At 38.5% G+C, this 20,106-nt stretch overlaps 1 protein-coding gene across 4 annotated transcripts in view; it reads right to left on the reverse strand.

Annotated features, from left to right (window-relative positions):
- Positions 1-1,108: 1,108 nt before the first annotated feature.
- galnt13 (polypeptide N-acetylgalactosaminyltransferase 13) overlaps positions 1,109-20,106 on the reverse strand; it is a 47,431-nt gene continuing 28,433 nt past the window's right edge. For 2 of the 4 annotated variants that reach the window (XM_016680829.1, XM_016680828.1), the window contains exons 9-15: positions 19,194-19,374; positions 16,621-16,760; positions 14,122-14,220; positions 12,889-13,023; positions 12,585-12,614; positions 10,344-10,571; positions 3,987-4,073 (exon numbers count right to left, since the gene is read on the reverse strand). In XM_016680829.1, the coding sequence (XP_016536315.1) occupies positions 10,386-10,571; positions 12,585-12,614; positions 12,889-13,023; positions 14,122-14,220; positions 16,621-16,760; positions 19,194-19,374 (771 nt within the window). In that variant the 3' untranslated portion in view covers positions 3,987-4,073; positions 10,344-10,385. Of the gene's footprint in view, positions 4,074-10,343; positions 10,572-12,584; positions 12,615-12,888; positions 13,024-14,121; positions 14,221-16,620; positions 16,761-19,193; positions 19,375-20,106 lie in introns of all 4 variants that reach the window. The other 2 variants (XM_007570273.2, XM_007570275.2) reach the window with 2 other exon arrangements.

Genomic DNA, 20,106 nt, shown 5'->3' on the forward strand with positions numbered 1-20,106 from the left:
TCAGAAACTCCTGTAGACAGAAATGAACATCTTTTTGGCAAGGTGTAAGATTTTGTTTCAATCTCTTGCAAAGAAGGTCCTACAAAGATTTGGCCTCATACTTAAAGCTGTTCATGGCTTCATCATCTGTCAGGAAATGTCAAGTACCCTCCTCCTGATGGGTAGCTTTGTTCGGATCATGGGAAATCAAGGATCATTGGCAACCTTTCTTTAAACTATGACTTTGGTTTAAGGATGTAAATAATCAAATGTCATGAAAATCCGCTTAGGGCAGTTGAACTGTATCTCAGGTTGATCCCTCGAGTTAAAGGGAGGTGTAAACGCAGAATTATTTTTCATAAATGTTACAAGGACAAAGTTTTCAGATAATTTATCTATGTCTCGTTTTTATAGATCACAAAAACCTGACATTTTAAGAGATTTTTTACACTTTTGAGAACCACCATAACTCGTAACCAAAACCTGACATTGTTCACTTGAAGCAAACAAGCTACTAGGCATATATTTAACACATCTGTCTCCTATTGGCAGAGTTATGTCGAGCATGAAGCAACTGACTACAGATTACGTGTTGGGGAGGAGGTGCGGACCCTCAATATTATTGTTACCAAACAGTCCAAATGTCTTTTTTGTTTTGTGAACTTCTGTAATGTAAATGTGCTGACCTAATACAAGCACAAACGGCTTTACGGCACAATGAGTGTAAAGGTGGAACAAAAGAATAATACAGGCTCTTTAAAATAATGATGAGCTCTGTAATATTCAAACCTCTCGGTGCTCACTCTGCCTCTTTTCTCAGCCCTGTTCAGGGAGAGTAATTTCCCCCCCCTTTCAGAGTTTAACAAAGCAGGAGTCCTCTGAAAGGTCAAGCCTTCTTAGCTAAAATGTACACAGAAGAATGAGTCATGTCAGGAGTCCTTTCGTCAGCTGACAACCACGGGCTCCTTGTACACACTGGACAAAAGGAGAATGTAACATCCATCGCAAACTACTCCTGTCATTGTAAAATACAGTCCCAAATTTACCAAAGACCCCACATGAAGCCTGGCGATGGAACGTGCAGGGGTCTCAGAAGCCCACTGTAAATTCAGAGAACTTAAGGAAAATGTTGTATTCACATTTTTTTTTTTTATTTTAACAAAAAACAGAGGCAAAACATACAGTTATCACTTTGCAGTCTGCATAATGGAACATTACATTTCTGTTACTCTGTGCACTTTATCGGAAAGACAGTCGATTAACACGTAATACAAAAGAGGTGATCAAAACGTACTCTGAATGCCAAGTAAGGATTCTGTGAAGATTTCAAGTAGCTCTGACAGTTACTTCCTCCTGTGTTCTTACCGGAGGTCCTTAAAATAATCTAAGATGTATCTTTGGGGTAGTTACAGTGTCTTGCAAAAGTATTAATATTAACTTATTTTTCCAAGCTTCATATGGGGCATCAATCCATCTATCGTCTCTAACTTCATATCTTAAAGCTGCAAGTCTTTTTGTTTACATCTCCTCCTATTATGCACATATAGATTTGGACTCATTCTGGGGTTTTTTTTTTTCTTTTTGCAAATTTGCTCAAATACAGTCAAAGTTGATCGATATAATCTGTGAACATTAATTTTCTCAGTACATGCCTTCAGCCAAATTTAGGATTTGGCAATCCAACACATAAATGTGCTTTGATATTTTGCAAGACACTGCATCAAAACACAGTCTAATTATGAAACCAATATTCCAAAACCAGTATTTCATTTTGTTTTTGTTTTGTTTTTTTTCTTTTTCAAAATCTTTCAATCACCTTTTAAACAGATGGGTGTTCACACTTACAGGATCATAGAAAAATAACTGGTTCTTTATTTACAACATCAACAGTGATACAGACAAGTTCACAGCCTTATGTACAACATCTGTTTTCAGAATCCAGCACAGCGGTGCAATCAAAAGTCCCTCTCACATTTCTATGGGCATCAGATGAATATGACACTGTAGCAGATGCCTGCTGAAGTGTAAGAAATGAATGGGATCGTGAACCTGTTTGAGATATGGCTGTTTTTCTTTTCTTCATATATGCGTATGCTTCTGATTTTATCTGTGAAAACATGGCAACAGAAAGACGTTTGAACAACAAGCTATGTGTCTGAAGGCACATATTACAACCCCACTCCAGGACATTTTGGTTTCTAAATCTCCCTTCTGACAATGAGAGAAATCCTTTAAAAACATTCCAGTCAACATTCCTGGTTTTAGGAAAGAACTATGATCCCATTCCACTTTCTTCTATTACTTAAAAAAAATGCTTCAAAACAATTCTTTCAATTCCTACAATAATACATATAAAAAAAAAAAATATGGGCATTTTTTCACACAATGCTTGACATCCTTCATAATTAACACAAAAGCAAGAGAAAATATTTGAGGTATTTTAAAGAATAAAAATTGTACCTTCTTTTTACATGACAAAGGGCTCAATTAAATCAGTTTTGAGCTACAACAGTATGGCATTGCAAGCGTGTCAACAGAAATGAAAATGAATTTTTGTTCCTTGAAACATTTTTTTTTTTTTTTACTAGAACGCTGCTGATTGTGGTGCTTGATTGGTAGCTAATTTAGGCCATAAATGACCCTAGTTAGAGTTATGGTAAAATTTACAGGGTCTGCTTTGGAGTGAGAATCTTACAAGGCAAATACATTTTAGAGCCAGAAAACCATGAACTGTTGCAAGTATAAAGCATAACCAAATCTCAATTGGCATCTTATTGTTTTTCAAAGCAGATAAGTACCATTAGATTAAACCTAAAATGGCTTGACGCTTTGTTTGAAACTTTATTTTATAAGCATATGCTTCTGGTCTGTAAAGTGCTTTCTATTGGTCTGACAAGCATCTGCAGTAGGAACATTGAACCCCAAAAATCTGGTTAGTCACATTTATTTAGTGATTTATCAAGGGGCACAATTGTGTCTTCACTCGCTGTTTTTTATGATGCATAATGTATTTCATGGCTACAAATTCAAGTGTCAACATGTGATCATGGGTCTCCAGTTTCTGACAAGAAGCTTGTTAGCTCTGCATGATACCTCTTCTAAAATGAGCACAAAGTTTACAGCAGTGTCCTGTCAAACAAGAGGGGAGCAAACAAAAAAAAAATTGTATCAGTGTCAGAGAGGGTATGTTGTACAGCAGTTTGACAGCATGCCTCCCACAGAGTTGATGCTGACCCTCTGATGGCAGCAGCTGCTGTGATGGGAAACACCCACAGCTCCCAGAATATAAGCCTCTTTATTTTTGAGAAAAGTGATAAATGCAACCACTGGCTCCTGTTTTATTATAAAGCCAAGGTGAGTAGAAATAAAATGTTACCTCATGCATTGTCACCACACTTTCTAACTGAATTCATCTTAGAAATCCTAGGGTAAACTTTTTTTTTCTTTTCTTTTTTTATCTGAGCAAAGCAGATAGCGATGATAAAAAAAAAAAAAGATGAGCAGTGAACCAGCTGTGCTCATAAAATCTGATGCACTCGCTAACATTGCTGAGCACGTTTGGAGATTTCGATATTTTACCAACTCTTCTGTGTACGTGTTTGACCTCCAGCAGAGAGACAAGGTTTTTTTTTTTTTTTTACAAGCAAATGCGTGTTCTTCATGCTCAGACCCCATGCATGGTCCCTCCCAGCCTGGACGCAGCCTAGAGCTACGCCTCATTATGTGGTCGGAAAGGCAGGTGCTGCCTTGCCTAAACCCGAGGCCCAGCCTCAACAGGATACGGATCCATAGAGGAAGTTAATCCTCTGCTGCGTCTCTGCGACTGGTGGCCAGGCAGCTACAGGAGGAAGCATATGTTGTGTGTTAAGAGACACCTGGTGAGGGTGTGAATGGCAAGTCGGGTTAGGAAAAGGAAGAGGAGGAGGAAGACGAGGGAATGCCGAGGTGAAGGATCAGATGCTTAGGGTCATGTTACGGAGCAGCCACTGCTGGGAGCGGCTGCCGCTGCAGTCTCTCAGGGTGGGGACCATCTTGTCCTCCTCGGACGGCATGTCCAAGCACTGGTTGCTATTCACGTGGAGCAGCGTCAGTTGCTGAGAAGAGAGCAAACACAGGTGATTACCGCTGTGGCGGGACAATTTCCTTCCAATTGTAATTTTTATGAACTGTAAACACAAACCCATTTAGGTAGAAAAGGGTGAGAGGAATGCTTTTGAAAGTCAGAACACGCATTTCGGTTATAAAAACCGAGGCTCCTGTAGGAGGAATCGATGGTTGCTTCCATTTAGCGTGAAAGGCAGAAAACCCAAAATACACCCGTGAAGTTTCTTGTCGTATGGAACTTCGAAAATAATTTGTCACATTGCAAAACACAAAAGCTGAAGTATTTTATAGAGACTGAAAACTGCATTTCTATTCAGGCACCCTGGATTGTTGGTAGAACCAGGAATCAGTGCAATTTTAGATGCAAATCCTTTGCTACCAGCTTTGCTCATTCAGAGACTAAAACTTCTTAATATTCTTCTTTGCAAAAACAGCTCAAACTCAGTCAGATTGGATGGAGTGTGTTTGTGAATATCAATTTTGAGATCTTGCCACAGATTCTCAATTAGATGGTACATTTGCATTTGCACAATGCTCTTTTCATCTGCAGAAATGGAATAGTCCACTGGATTTTATTTAAGAGAATATAAGAAAAATGAATTGTAAAAAACCCACACTTGTAAGATTTTTAGTATTTTTAAAGTAAATACACATAATTTTCCTTCCACTGTATAATTATATACCACATTGTATACATCTATCACATAAAATCTCAAAGTAAATAATACAAACACACTGAAGATTATAGATGCGACATGATAAACATGTGAATAGGTTCAAGGGTGTATTGCCGTTACAATATCTAGTATTTAAAATCATTGGATTGGAGTTAGTACATTTTTCGTATATTTACTTAACAATAGCAAAGCCAAATACAAACATACAAAAGCAATACCTTGTTCCAAAAAGTACAAATGAATAGGCTATGCCTGTGTATTTTGATAACACTGACCTCAAAACAAAAAGGAGAATACAGAGGCCACATCATGCATCACAGCCCAGCCGTGGCATCGTCTACGAAATAAATTGGCCTTGACACAAGTTGTTTCAGGATCTGTCAGATTGAGATCAGCTGACAATGACTGATTAACAGGTCTGCTTCATGAAAGACGTCTCTGGAAAATTAATGACGTCTGAATTCCATTAAGTAGCTTCTGGATTCGTGCGCGCCGGCTCCCTGTCACAGCTGTGATTTCACTGAGACGCCAGAATAGAACAGGGCCTTCCTTCATCAGTGTAATTATTGTGTTTCTCTCCTGCTGTTTGTCCCCCTCTCACCTGTCAGCCCCTGTCTCTCCGCTGCTCTGTCAAGTTAGCTGGAGAAGTCAGGCGACAGAACGAATGGGAAAAAAAAAAAAAAAAAAAAAAAAAAAAAAAAAGGCCCCACCTGTTGTGAAGAGACGAACCCAACCACCGCATCGATGCGTACCACAGGAGAAAAGCTATCTACCGTGACGGCAGCAGAGGCAACTCCCCCAACACCCAAGAACAGCAGGAGAGCTCTCAGTGGTTCTAAATTAACCATTCATGTTCATGCGCTCATATGGATGATGAGTTCACAACCTTACTTCTTTCTAGGGTTGCCTTTCTTGCCCTATAATTACACACGTAGGATAAAAGGACCACATTTGTTTTTAAAAACACTTTTTTAGAGTAAAATGTCTTACAAACCAATGAGTAGCTTTGTCCTGTCGTTGGAAAGTCAACTCCAGTTTCTCTTTAAGAACTATGATAATAAGCTACAGGAATTACATTTAAAAGAATTTCAAGCCAGTTCCTGCTTTGGAACAGAGATGTGAGACAGTAGTTTCAGGGTCTTACTATTACTTTAGAACACACTTTTAGTATCACATTAGAAATCAGAGGTCTCAAATGGTAATTTCTGAAGAATGTAAATCTCTCCTTAACTTTGGGCTTTTCAAAAGGCTGCCCACATTTGGTCTAAAACCGATGGAGGCAGAAAAGGATAAAACAGACTCACTTTGCTGTAATCTGTTCATCCATCCTGTTATCTAATGAAAGCCTTACTCTCTCCCCGACACATCTTGCCATGTAGTAGAAAGTTTTATTTAAATGCGTTTCCTTGACTTTATTTTTTTAAACACCACTTTGAAACTAAGCAGCTTTACATCTTCTTCACGTGCAGTAAAGTCTAGACTAAAGAGTGTCGCTTTCAATGTGACCCAGTAGATCTCAGAGCAGGTTCACTGGTGTATAAAAGATTGGACCTTTGAGTTTTCAGCCAGTCGGTCAGGTGTCAGAGCTCATTAAGCTGAAAATATTTGGTCACCTGCAGATTTCTCGGCACATCGCTTTCAGTGACTCAAATCGAGCAATTTCATACCAGCAAGGTGCCGCAGAATGAGTTCAGAGGAAGATCACAATTTATACAGCGAGAGTTTGTTTTAGATTCCAACCTCTATATATCAACCAACAAGCATTGTTTAGAAATTAAAACCCACATTCACTGGGAAACCTCCAGTGAATGTGGGGTTTTGTTTATCATTGCGGAAATACACAAAAAGGTCTCCATTATGCTGCCAAGGATCTTTTCCCCCCTGACCCTTCAATCGCCACTGGGCTGCTCACGTTGTTTCAACTAACAACTATTCTAACAAAAATATTTTCTTAGCAATAACACCATAAAGATAATTTATAGCATTTTTATTTTACACCTTATTTGATGTCACTCCAATATCTGTACTGAATTTTAAATGGATCACAGTTGAAGATTTCTGGGATTACAATGTGGTGTTCTAATACCATAACTTCTCATTTTTGTTTTTTGTTTTCTTCTTTTTTTTTACGCATAAATGTAAAACACAGTCACCTATTCCTGAAATGTAAAAGTTAAAAATGTAATTCCATGTTATACGTTACTTGTATATTTTGAAATGTAAAAAAATAAAAAATAAAAATAAAAATCTATAAATGTTTAGGATCATATTAAAAAATATAACTTATTTTTAATTGCATCTTAATTCTACTAGAAAACAATACTTTTTCAAAATTGGACGATTGTTATGTTGGTTTTTACAGAAAAAGTTTGTGATTGGTGCATCTCCAGTTAATTGTAAAATATGCATCTCCACTTTATCTCCAGTTAATTGCTGGAGATGCACCAGCATCTAATTGGTTTGTAACGAAGGTTTACAAAACCTATATTACAAAGGCACACAGTTCTGTATTGTAATATAATTTATGGGTATCTTTCAAAGTAAGACTGCAATAGCGAAGCGGATATAACCCGCGGTTTTACAGTAAGCACAGCCTTATCTTGGGAGTCGTTCTTCACGAATATGAGGTAAAATTCATGTGAGGAACTATAATATTCAGTCTGTGATTGCCACAGTGTTTTTTTTATCCTACATTGGAGGCACACTGTAATTGTTCATTAAAACAAGATTGTGCTTTGGCCATTGACGGAGGATCTCCAGACTAATGAGCTCGCAGAGACGCTCGGGCCATGTTTGATCTTAAGCTATAAAAACACAAGGACCAGTATTTCTCTGCCCAGATATGAGGATGTGCACACACGCACACACACACACACACACACACACGTATTCTTCCTGAAGTACACGTTGCAGACTGCCCAACAAGGCTTATTTGTTCAAACAGAGTGAGAACAAAGAGCAGGTGGCACACGATCCCTCGCACCTGCCAAAAAGACTGGAGAAAAGAACAAAGAGGTTGCTTTATTTAGAAAAAGGGGAAAAAAATGATAAAAAAAGAAGAATGATATAATCCTGACATAAAAAAAAAACTGTTTTTCTGTATCATTTGAAAATGATGAGCAGTAGTATCAATAAAAAGACTTTACGCTATCAAAACGCCACAATATTTCAGCTGAAGTCTGGCTCATGAAGCACCATCCGGTTGCCGTCACGGATGTAGCCTCGTCTGGCAAAATGCATCCTTGCTATTATTATTAGATCTGGATATAACAGCGAGTTCTTTAAAAAAAAAAAAAAAAAAAAAAAGCATATTCTCAATATAAAGGGTGTCAAAATTAAAGTTTAAAAGAACGCATTTCTTTAGCTACCCACTTGTGTTGACAGAGTAGGCTAATAAAGACATCATCCAGATGCAAAGCCTGTTCAGTCTGTACATTAATTTTAAAGTTACAGTTTGGTTTCAACGTCCCACCCTTTAATTTAGAGACAAATAGAAGATGGATTGATTACACAACAACAAATCCCCACGAAAAAGCTCAGTGTTTTAACAAGACCGTGTGTGTGTGTGTGTGTGTGTGTGTTTGTGTGCGTGTGTGTGTGACCTCAGTATATTTTCATACACAAAACAACTTATTATCATTTGGCTGTTTGGCCGATACCTCTACTATCTAAGAGTTTTACATTTGCTCTGCTCTGCATACTTTATTGGCTATTTAACCCTATAGTTATCCTAGGAACCTTCAAGAAGTCAAGCATAGCATACACATTTTACTAATTATTGTGTTGTTTTTTTTGCGCAATCCACGATAACACAAAGCTGCCTAAATAGAACAAAAAGAGCCGATTCATAATTCATTAGCAGTCTGGCCATGGAGAGAACCCCTGCAGCTGGTAGGGCTTGCTGCAAGTGAACTCCAATAACATAAGGAAATGTTGCAAAATGTTTTGCAAGTATTTTGATGTAACATAATTGAAACCTCACTAAGCTCTGGAAGCTCTGGAAGCTTGAAGTTGATCATATTTTAATGCTGGACCAAAACTTATTCGTTATATCACAATCATTAATGATCTTTGCTGGAGGAAGAAGACGCATCAGGCTGACTTGTTATTGAGAGATTTTTCTTTTCATTTAAAAATTCCAAGTTGTCAAGAGAGGAGTAATACAATGGAGGGCAGGGAAAATGTACCTTAAATGAAATTAGCAGAAATGTGGAAGTCCAGTTCTTTGCTCATAATTATTTCATGCCAGCTTTAGGGCAGAGAAAACTCCCATCCTAACCTCTCAGCAAATGAAGCAGGGCCTCTGGAGCAAGTTACAGACCGTTTGCGCAGCTGAGACCAGCTAATTAAATGAAGACTGCTTCGAACCGTCCTTCCTGTCACCAGGCAGCACACTACACTTGCATCGAGGCATAAGAGTCACCATTTTGACTGTGGAGTCTTATTTTCCTTTTTTCCTTTTCTTTCTTTTCAGGCGCTTTCCTTTTATTTCAAGGCAGAGTGAAGCAATAGTTTCGTTTGCTTTAATGATGACTCGGTCTTGCATCCGTGCTTCCTTCTTCTTAGGGCAATGTCAGGGGGAACTCAGAGCGCGACCAGCAAATCAGGCCATCTAACAGCACGTCACTTTGCTGCCATGACTCCGACACACACCACAAGTTCTGGGAGCTCCTCGCTCAATTTACGGAGCTGGGACACAAAAACCGTGGCATTCTACATGCTCTTTAGCTGTGTTGAGAGTCACCGAGGTTCAGGACTCTGAAGTGCAAACTTGAGATAAGTCTGCAGAGCAGAATAGGCTATAGAGAAAATGACAGGCGCAAAGGCGGGAAAATAACAACCCTGAAATGAAAAGAAAAGCGGAGCAAAAGAACATCTCTTACAGAGCTATGTAAATAAGTAGGCAGAGTGGTGAAAAGCCCCGATGATTGGGATTCATTGCTTTAACAATCTGAACATGGCACACAGTGTGCACAGCTGCTTCAGGCCAATAAGAGAGCCATCTGAGTGTCCAGAGCCATGAAAAGGTAGCTCCACAATGAAGGATCACTTCAAAGAACTTGTAAACAATAGCTGACCCATTTCAATCATGTGTGCTGGTAGATAATCAGCTAAAAATAAACACGTCCTCCTCCGTTTCAAACATCACTCACCAGGCGTGGGCAGACCAGGACACAGCCAGTGAATATTCACATCAAAATAAAACATTCATGTTGGAAAATAAATGTCAAATGAGATCTAATTTAGCATGAAGTCTAGCTAAAGGTCCTGCAGATAAGATCTTATACACTGAAGCATCTTGAAGGGACATCTGTCACTGCTTAATGTGCTTCTGCCCTGTCTTCATGGATTCCCTCTAAAAGGTCACCAGTAAAAGCTTTTTAATGCTCCACAGAACAATCTGCATCCACATTCTAAGACCTGAAAGAAGCACAACATGCTCCGAATCCATCTGCTCTTCCTGCAAAAGGAAAATAAAATATCTAAAGTGACAATCTGCTCTGGAGGCAACTACCGACTAAACAATCTAACCGATCTAAACTGCATTGCTAAACTAGATTGCAACAGCTAACATGTGCTCACCTCATGCCCCCCAAAACGCTGCCCCAAAGAGCAGATGTTAGTTTAGAGAATATAATCGGTGGGACTGAAGTAAAGGTGCCTAGCGACCTCCAGGCGGGTGTAGTTGTGGAGGATCCACGCCTGCAAAGGGCTGTTGTTACAGTACTCCACAGTGGGGCCGTAGGTGCCGTCCTCCAGGCGGCTGATGGTCAGGCATGACTGGGTGATGATGTGAAGGAAGGTGTGTTTCTGCACGGATCCAGGAAGGAAGAGGAACACATGGTCGTGAAGGCAAGTAAAATAATTATTTATATCCTCTAACTAGGGTGTCAGGTTGTCAGCAAAAACAAACAAAGCTAAAGAGAATCATAACTGGAAGAAATTGTCTGAACCAAACTTTGACACTACGTACCATTTAATAGTCGCAGTTGAGGAAAAACGTGTTTGTTTACTACAGTCTCAGGCTTCAGGTGTATTTAAAGGCAGTGAGTTATATGCCAATTTTTTTTTACAAAATTTGATAAGCGGGTGTGGCCACCATAATCTTTAGCTTCCTCTACTTTTTCAGATTTAAGTCAGAACTATGTCTTGGCTGCTCCAATGAGTTAATATTACTTCCTCTTAGAATAAACATAGTGGTAAATTGAGAAGATAACTTTCAACTTAAATCTACTAGGAATAATTTGGATTCATCTGGAAGGTACACATATTTACCTATTGTGAACTTTTATTTTCGTATAAAACTTTGTGAAACCATGACGACATTGTGAAATCTTGGTATTTTTGTAAAAACTGATCATATTATTATAAATCTCATATCGGTTTATGCCTAAAAAGTAGACAGGGTCTCAGATGATTATATTTTAGATAGGCTGCTTATATTTAAACATCAAATATAATGTGTATTTAATATAATTCAGTTTGCATTTCTCGTTCACAAAATTTCTAACAAGCATAATGTAAATGTCATTCATGAAATGTTAACAGAATTTTGAAATGTTAGCAGGGCATCTTGAAAAAATTACAACAGCTTACTTTTTTTGACAACGCATAACAGCATTTAAAATTAAAAGAGGCTGCAATTAGCAACATGACAACAGGAATATGAAAACTTAAATATGTTAAAGCGAAACTGATGACCAGCTGGATTTTTCCACGGTTCTCTAGTGACCCAGGATTCAGATGTTGTCAGTCACACCTGTGCTAAAAATAACCTTGACCGCAATAGTCGTGAAAACCCAACGCTGTTTACCGGTCTGGTCTGCTTCATTCATTATTTATTCACTTTTTTTTTTTTTTTCCAACTTTCCGAAAGCGCCCTGAGAACAAAGCGTAATTAAAGAATTTCCCCTGGGGGTTTTGCTCGGCGCTTGATGGGAACAGCCTGTGGGCTTCTTCGCCTCGCCATATCGAAACATCAGCAATGTGACAACTCAATCACTCACAGATTACACTGCAGGACTTTTCAAGCATCTCTCCGGAGATTTGAAAATTCATAAATAGTTAAAACACAAATACTTTTCCAGTTCCATAAGCCCTAATGTGTTTTGACCAGTCAGGCAATGAAGTCTTAAGACGGCTTAGGGAAGAATATTTGTACTTCTCCCAGGAGCATAAAATGTCGTGTTGTGTCTTGTACACAACATCTGCTTCTTCATTTGGATGAATATTAAAGTTTCAATTTGCACAAACAGAAGTGTAAGGTAAAATGAAACCTTCGTGTTTAATATTCAGAATAAACCAATGTCATTAATCTTACTTTGGTTTCCTCTTTTGCTCTGCAGAGCAGCAGATCAGTAAATTATGACATATGTGTGGATTTGTTTCGTATAAATTCAATGTTTTGCATAAATTTAGCAAATGTGTCTTATGACAAAACAAAAATGCACACAGGAGCAAGTGCTTACAAAGCATTGTATGTATATTAATTATAATTTTTGATTACCAAGAGGTTCTCTTGGCTTCTTAGAAAGGATATTTGCTACAAAAATGTATTTGTATAAATTAGTCTTATTTTATCTGAAATCACTGAAATTATAAAAATATCACATTAAAAGGAAATTAATAAAGCTGTAAAATTCAGTGACATTTTCCACCACATTTTTTTCAAGCTAAGAAAAAAAGCTTGAAAATTTCACAAAGATTTACGTATTCTAACCTAAGAACCACAGATTCTTCAAACTCGCTAGAGGATGCCACTGCACTCAGAGCACAGGACATAAGCTATAGGGAGATTAAGGCAGGAGAACTTTGACAGCTTACCTCAAAATCATACTCCCACTTGCCAACATACTATATGAAATGAGAGAAGATGAGAGGAGACACAGTGTGGAAGGAAATAGCACCTCGACACTGAGCTGCTTAAAAAAAATAAAAACCTACAAAAACACACAACACCATCTAGTGGCAGAGAAGAGGCATCACATTTTCCAATTTCCTGCCATGTAAATCCTATTTTAGTAAACCGCTGCTTTCGATTTGACGACATAATCCTCAGAGGGCAAAACGGACCACATCCCACTGCCTCGATTTGGACTCTGGTTCCTGCAGGAAACTCAGATCCTACCTCGGCATCGTACTCAAACATCTGGTTGCCCTTCATGTGGTGACACTTGAGCATCTTGACGGGCCCGTTGAGCCTGGAGACATCCAAACAGAGGTCATCCGTCCGGATTTCTTTATCCGCTGTGTAGGAAAAGACCTGGGGAATGCAACACAAAGATGAATGAAAGCACAATGAATCCATTCCAAAGGTGTACAATACTTTTTTTTTCTCTGTACTTTCAACAAAAGTACAGAGAGCATTTTCACTCTTTTAAGCTGCATGTTTGAGCATAAGCATCCAATAAAGATTAGAATTCAAAATCTTACCAGATAAGCTAAATACTGGACTCAAAAAGGGACTAATGTACTTCTTATCACAGATCAAATCATACAGAAAAAAAAAAAGAAAAAAAAAAGAAAAAGGTTAAAACGCTTCTTCTCAATGGACAAGGTCCCAAATATAATGGCTGATTAGTTACCAATTAGAGATAATTAAGTCGATGTTTTGGAGTTTTCATCACCAAGACTTGATCTTGGTGGGACAAAAAAATTCAAGGCAGAACTGCAGGTCGGCCTGCAAACCTGGTTCGGCAGGATTGGGACAACATTTTAGCAAACTATCATGAAAAAGTTGCATAAAAATACTTAATTGTTTACAAAGGCAGTTCTCCTATAAAACTACAAAATGCATCTAATCTTCTGGCTTTATTTAAAGTTTAAATAAATAACATTGCCTGCAGATATAATAATTAGATGAAAGAGCCTCCTGTGAGAAACTTAATTTCTTTTCTCAATATTCTGCACATTTGTTTCTCCAAACATATATTTACTGATTACAGTTAAGTGGCTTTATTTTAACTCCACTGGTGGCTTCTTTCTAACATACAGCTGACTTGTCAGAGCAGACGTTTACATTTTGTTGGTATTTGTATAGGTATGGCTGAAAATCTAAAGATGCTCTCCAATTCCAGGTTTTTCAATCATTTTCCAGCAGACAACTGTTATTAATCACCTTATGCACTGAGATAACACCAATAGTTTTGCAATAGCTCATTCTTTTTTAGCACTTTGCTGCTTTGTGGACAGTTGGGGATCCGGTAGGTGATCAAAGGCATGTTTACTACCCATTCAAAAAAACGCTTACAATTTAAACATGAAAAGCTGATAAAAATATGAAACTTTATACAAGTTATCAAAGGGGTGTCCTTTTTTCTGTACAATCTATACATTTTATGCTTAAAAGAGAGAAAAATACCTGGTTTCCACCCATGCCATGACAGTTGAAAAAGCCAACTTTCTCGTTCTCCTTTCTTCCCATGTTGTCCACACACTGGTTGGTCTCCACATTCCTGATCTGCAGGCAGGTACAGACAGACCAATAATTTTACTATTCAAAGCATGTACTTTTCGAAACGGTTATACTGAAATCCATATTGTCTTGTAAATGGTCAGTTGTGTATTTCTAAGCTGCTAAAGTCAGATCACATAAAGGTCACAGGTCTGAATATATTTTCCTGTTAGGAAACCCAAGATGGATTGATGATGGCGGCAGTGACGGAAACCACTGCAGCTAGTTTTAACTGGTATCCATCAATGGCTTTTATCAAACAGGAAAGTTATCCAGCTTGCTGTTTTTTAATGTTTTTACCAAGCCATCTCGACAATATGACATGATTTTTGTTTGTTTGTTTGTTTTTACAGAAATACAATAATTATGAGTTTATCACCATGCCCTTGTGTTGAAACATAAAAGAATTATAAATGGTACACTGACACATTTAGTCAAACTCAAAAATGTGGCTCTAAAGGTGAATTTGCCTCCTTGCCAGTTCATATCCTTACTTCATATCTAGTCAATGTAATTTTCCCCTCCCTACTTTCCACTGATAAGGACCAACTGACTCAAAATTATTCATACTCCTGGCAGAAACCTGCAGTTTTTTCATGACACATTCTACATCCTTCTTTTATTTTCAGTCAGTGCAAGTAAATGGCAAAATATTTCAATGTGTAAATTTTCAGATTTTTACCAGGTTTTAAAATTATTTAAATCTGACCTCAACTGTAAGAAAGCCAGTCCACACATTTCACTATGTACGCATGTAACACGTACACAAAATTTGAAAAAAAAATTATGACAGGTCTTTCTTCTAAACACGAGCTTGAGTCCAACTTCAACCAATATGGGAACTAACTATAACAACTCACATATTGACCCATATATATTATCAAGGCTTGTTGCAGCTTCCATTTACCGCAGGATTTTCTTAGAATCATTGTGATGAAGACGAAGCATACACTATATTCTAAGCTTAACAAGCACAACTAAAACATCACAATTAAGAAATATAAAACCCAACACTTTACAGCTTTTACAGAACGGCTGACAGTGTGTTATAGTAATTGGGACTCAGTCAGAAGACGTCTGGCTCGGAGGGAAAGGGACGGGGAGAGGTGACAGAAGAAGATTCAGCTCTTTTACAACAGGATGACAGAGCAGCAATGATGAAAATCCTCCCATCCCCAGCTGTTGGATGATTTCAAGTTCTTTTCACCACAAGTTCTTATACTGACACTACTTTTTAAATAGCCATTTTCCCCGAGGGAGACATGGCTCATGACAGTTCTGCCTCTAACCAAAGCTGCGCTGGAGCAGACATTGCATAAAAAGGCAAATCCGGTTAGTTAAAAAAAAATACTTTCATCTCGAGTTAGCAGGAGCTCGAACTTATATCATCTTGCTAATGCGATGGTCACATTCTTGCTGCAGACTCCTGCAGCCTGCTTTCTTTGCAAAAAAATAAAACATAAACATAATAACGTATATTGTTTATTCAGATATGTAGGAACTTTGGAATTTTGTGAAATATATTTTTACTCACCAAGTAGAGATCAGATCAATTGATACATAAGCTTTACCCCACTCCCTCTGTACACATAATAACTCTGTAAATGTCTCAGATCAATATTGCCTGTGTGAGCATCCAAGCGGGACTTTGTTATAAGTATTCAATACAACAGACTGAGTATGGCTGCTTCTATCTCATTTTCTCCAGCCTTTCTCGGGTCCATAGAGCTTTGCATTTATCTCTCTGTAATATTGTATTTCTGAAAGCACAGATATGCATGGCATGGTCCCAATCAATCATAAAACAACCTAAATTTCAATTCAAAATGTGAAACTCGTGTTTTATATATGATTTTTATTACACAAGCGTGAGCAGTTCGAGAAAACTGTATGACGCAAAACCACTAAAAAATGATTTATAAGGAACACAGAGATCTTATTTTATGACCTGCAGAGGACCGGTGACTTGAAATTTGTCCTGCAGATAGTCAACTGACACCCTGTGAAGAAAGGCAAGCCACGAAAGGTCACTGCTAAAGAAGATGGCTGAGTAATGTAACTTTGTATACTAATGGAAAGCGTAGAGGAAGGGAAACAATATGGTAGGACAAAGTGCTCAAGCAACAGAGAAGTCTTGAGAGGAGTGTAAAGAAAAGCCTGATCAAAAAGTTAATTTATGTCAGTAATTAAAATGTGAAACTAATACACTGTTTTGATTATTATGACTTACAACAACAACAAAAAAAAAACAAAAAAAAAAAAAAACAAAAAAAAGATTTATATATATATATATATTAGAAAATTACACTTTTAGAAGATATTCTTATGTCTTGAGAAGCACCTGTATCGGGCAAATGGTAGGACAAAAAAAATAAATAAAAAATTAATGTACAAGAGCGCTCATACTTCACCAAGTGAGAAGTATCTTCTTGGGATCTGGGAGTCAGGGTAGATGTTCTCTAGATACCAGGAAAATGGTTTACACTTCAAGGCCTCTCGGAGAGCTTTGCGGGAGGAGACGTCTCCGTAGTCCACCCGCATCACACCTGCAGGAGTCAACGGAGGAGTTAATCACATTTATCGGAGAGTGTCATCAGGCTGATTTCAGATTTTCCCGTTCTGAAACAACTGCTCTGTTTTTTTGCATCACCATGAAGAAACACCAGAGGGCCTTTTTCCTCACCAACATGCCACACAGCTCTGCATAAAAAATTGTGCCACGATGTTAATCAGGGAGGGATTTTCTCTTAAGTTATACATAATTAACCTGGCCTCTTGAGTCCATTTTGCACATACCAAACAGCAGCACTGTTTAGGTTAATGCTGCTCTTAGAAACGAGCATCATGCTGCCAAATAAAAACAGCCTGATGCATCAGCACTGTTGAAGCCGACAAGAAGGGACGGATTAGACAGCAACTGGGCACAGACACAAGCTCATCAAGCAGATGGTTAGTCTTGGAGTGCCTCTTGAGGAGTCATAGCTCGCGTGCAGATAGATGCAGGGTGGTAATTTATTATGAAAGAGCTTGATTGCAATGAGGAGAAAATAGCACAATTTACAAAAACCAGTCAAAATGTGTGACCAACAGCAGGGCGCGGCAAAAACCAGTCAAACAGCAACTGAACAAAAGGGCATACACCTTCAAATACCAACACACGCTTACCATTTAACAGAAGAAATATTTACAGTGTTTAACAAAAGTATTCAGACCCTTAGAAGTTGTGTCACATTACAACCACAAGCCAAAATATTTTATTCATAAGGCATGGAAGCTGCGAAAAGGCCCACGGCACCTCTGGAGGGGCTGCAGATATCCACAGCTCAGGTGAGAGAATCTGTTGACAGGATAGCCGTTATGCTGCACACATTTGGCCTTGGGAGAAGAGTGGCAAGAAGTAAAGCCACAGTTGAAATTAAGTCCTACAAAGTTAACTTAAACCCTGCCAGCATGCCTAGGTGGCCCCCACATGGGTTTGTCCATTTAGGGCCCATGTAGGGCCCATGTGGGCTGTGGCCCTACATGGGCAAACCCATGTGGGGCCATCGTGGAACCCGCGAACAAACCCATAGGGGGCCCATATATCAGCCCTCCTTTCCCCCACATGGGGCCCACCTAGGCATGCTGGCTGGGAAATTTGCAAAACAACAAATAGGGGACAATACAAACATGTAAAAGTAGATTCTGCGGTCAGATGAGTGGAATCTAGTTCAAAATCTGAGGCAAGACTTGAAATTGTGATCACTACTCCAATTTCAATTGGTTGGACTAGTTTAATTTATTGTTGTCAGAATAAAGGGAGTTAAATACAAATGCACACCAGATTTCCATTTTTTTATTTATTTTGAAAAACATGTATCTTTTTCCTTCTACTTAGTCACACAGTGTATGATTTTTTGGTTTATCACATAAAATCCAATTGCAAGTGTGTGCAACACAGCGAAAGCCAAACATTTGCGGGTTGTGACTACTTTTGCAAAGGACAGTAGGAGGCAGATAATATCTTGGAGAACCAGAAGCTTCTTTGATCCTAAAACACTCTGCTAAGAAGGAAAAAAGGAGGCAATTACACTTTTATTAGGAAGGCTATAGGGCTCTCCAAAAATGAGGCAACACGGTGTGCTCCTCTGTGCCAATAAGTGAGCGCAGGCAGCAGCAGCACAGCTCAGATCATCCTCAATAATGTCCAGGAGGAACAGAGAGGCATTGCCGGGCCACAGCGCACAGCAAAAGCCATCCATCACAATGCTGGCTCTGTCTGCACACCTGCCCGTGGAGAGTCCTGCCTGACCGAGCCGCGAAGAAGGTCACAATTTGTGGAGGAAGATCTACAGATTAAGGATGATCCCTTATAGGTTGGCAAGCCATCTAGAACACTTAGCCAGAGATTTCCGGAAAAGTGATTTCTGCTAAAGGGTAATCACATTACTGAGACAACAGATGGAGGGGTACTCATCTCTCAAGCTGCACAGCCCTGTTGCTCTAGTTTTTCCATATGCGCCGCAGCCCCATTGGAGGAAGGACCGGTTTTGACAAATTTCTGAACTTGAGTTCACGAGAGCGCTTAAAGCACGTCTGAAGGCAAAACTGAATTAGCCTTCTCTGAAGATGACACAGCAGCCTCACATTCCAGCATATGAGCAGAGAAATGTGAATTATTCAATGGATGAAAAGAAAAGGACTCTGTAAGAGAATAAAATAATAAAATAGACCAGACACCATCCTTTCAGAGCAATTTGCTAAATGTAATATCAGCAAGCCCAGAATGGACGGGTAATGAGGACTGTCCGTATCAGCTTTTAAAGAGGAATGTACGCTGAATAAAATATAAAGCAAATCCCTGACTATTCTATAAATTCCTAAAACCTTAACACGTCATTTTTAAACTGTCTGAGACGTGCTCTTGTTTATAAAAGTGGGGGGGGGAAACAAAAAAGAAAAACATGTAGTCGCAAAGCAACTATTGCTTTGCTCTGTACCTGGTGAGATGATGTAAAAGAAGTCTTTGAATTCGTCCATCCAGACTTCAGCCAGCCGTCGGTTGTTCTTGTTGATAACTTGGCCTGTTCCTCCAGGAAAGCTGTACGGAGTGGCTTTGCGGAAAACGTGCCCCACATGTGAGCATGTTATAATTTCCAAGGATCCGCCACACTGCCAGATCTGAGAAGACAGGGATTTATATAAATGAAAAAAATGAGTTTGTAGAAACAGTAGTCTCTGCACTGAGGTGAAGATTTATTAAATAAACAAAAATTAAATGCATCGATTATGGCAGTAGCGAGATTTCACAATGAATTTTTTTTTTAGAAATATCCAACTTTTGCCTAGAGTACATTTATTAAATGGTGAAAAATGAAAAGATAAAAATGATGATTGTTCTCGCTACATCACCGGTGTCCCAACAATTCCTGGAAAAGAAATGGAACCGTAGGGGAGTCACGTTTATTTGCAGATCATCCTTCTCAAAGTAATTCAAAGTGGCCCACAAGAAAATAAAGAAAATTCAGTAAAGATAAAAAAAAAACAGGAAATATTGCATAAATTTAGCATCACATTCAAAGAAAGAAACACTAAAATCTGAAATTTAAACAAGTAAGTAGCCAAGACAAGACGACATTTTTGGCGTCTATGGGGAAGATACAGAAACAAAGTTTTCACTTCCGACTTAAACTGAATATTTTAGCATTTCATGGGAATTACTCCAATGCTGAAGATGATAAAAACTACATGTGGAGGGATAAATGTGATAACATTAGGGTAAAACTTAACTTGACATTAGTCAAAATAGGCAAGACAAGAGACCATAGCATTGTAGCCAAAAGCCCAATTAGGGACAGACATTGCAAATTAGCTTATACTATAATTGTTCAGTATTTCTTAATACCAAACCCT

This window comes from Poecilia formosa, unplaced genomic scaffold, assembly GCF_000485575.1.
Source record: "Poecilia formosa unplaced genomic scaffold, Poecilia_formosa-5.1.2 Scaffold257, whole genome shotgun sequence".
In the NCBI taxonomy this organism is placed as follows: Eukaryota; Metazoa; Chordata; class Actinopteri; order Cyprinodontiformes; family Poeciliidae; genus Poecilia; species Poecilia formosa.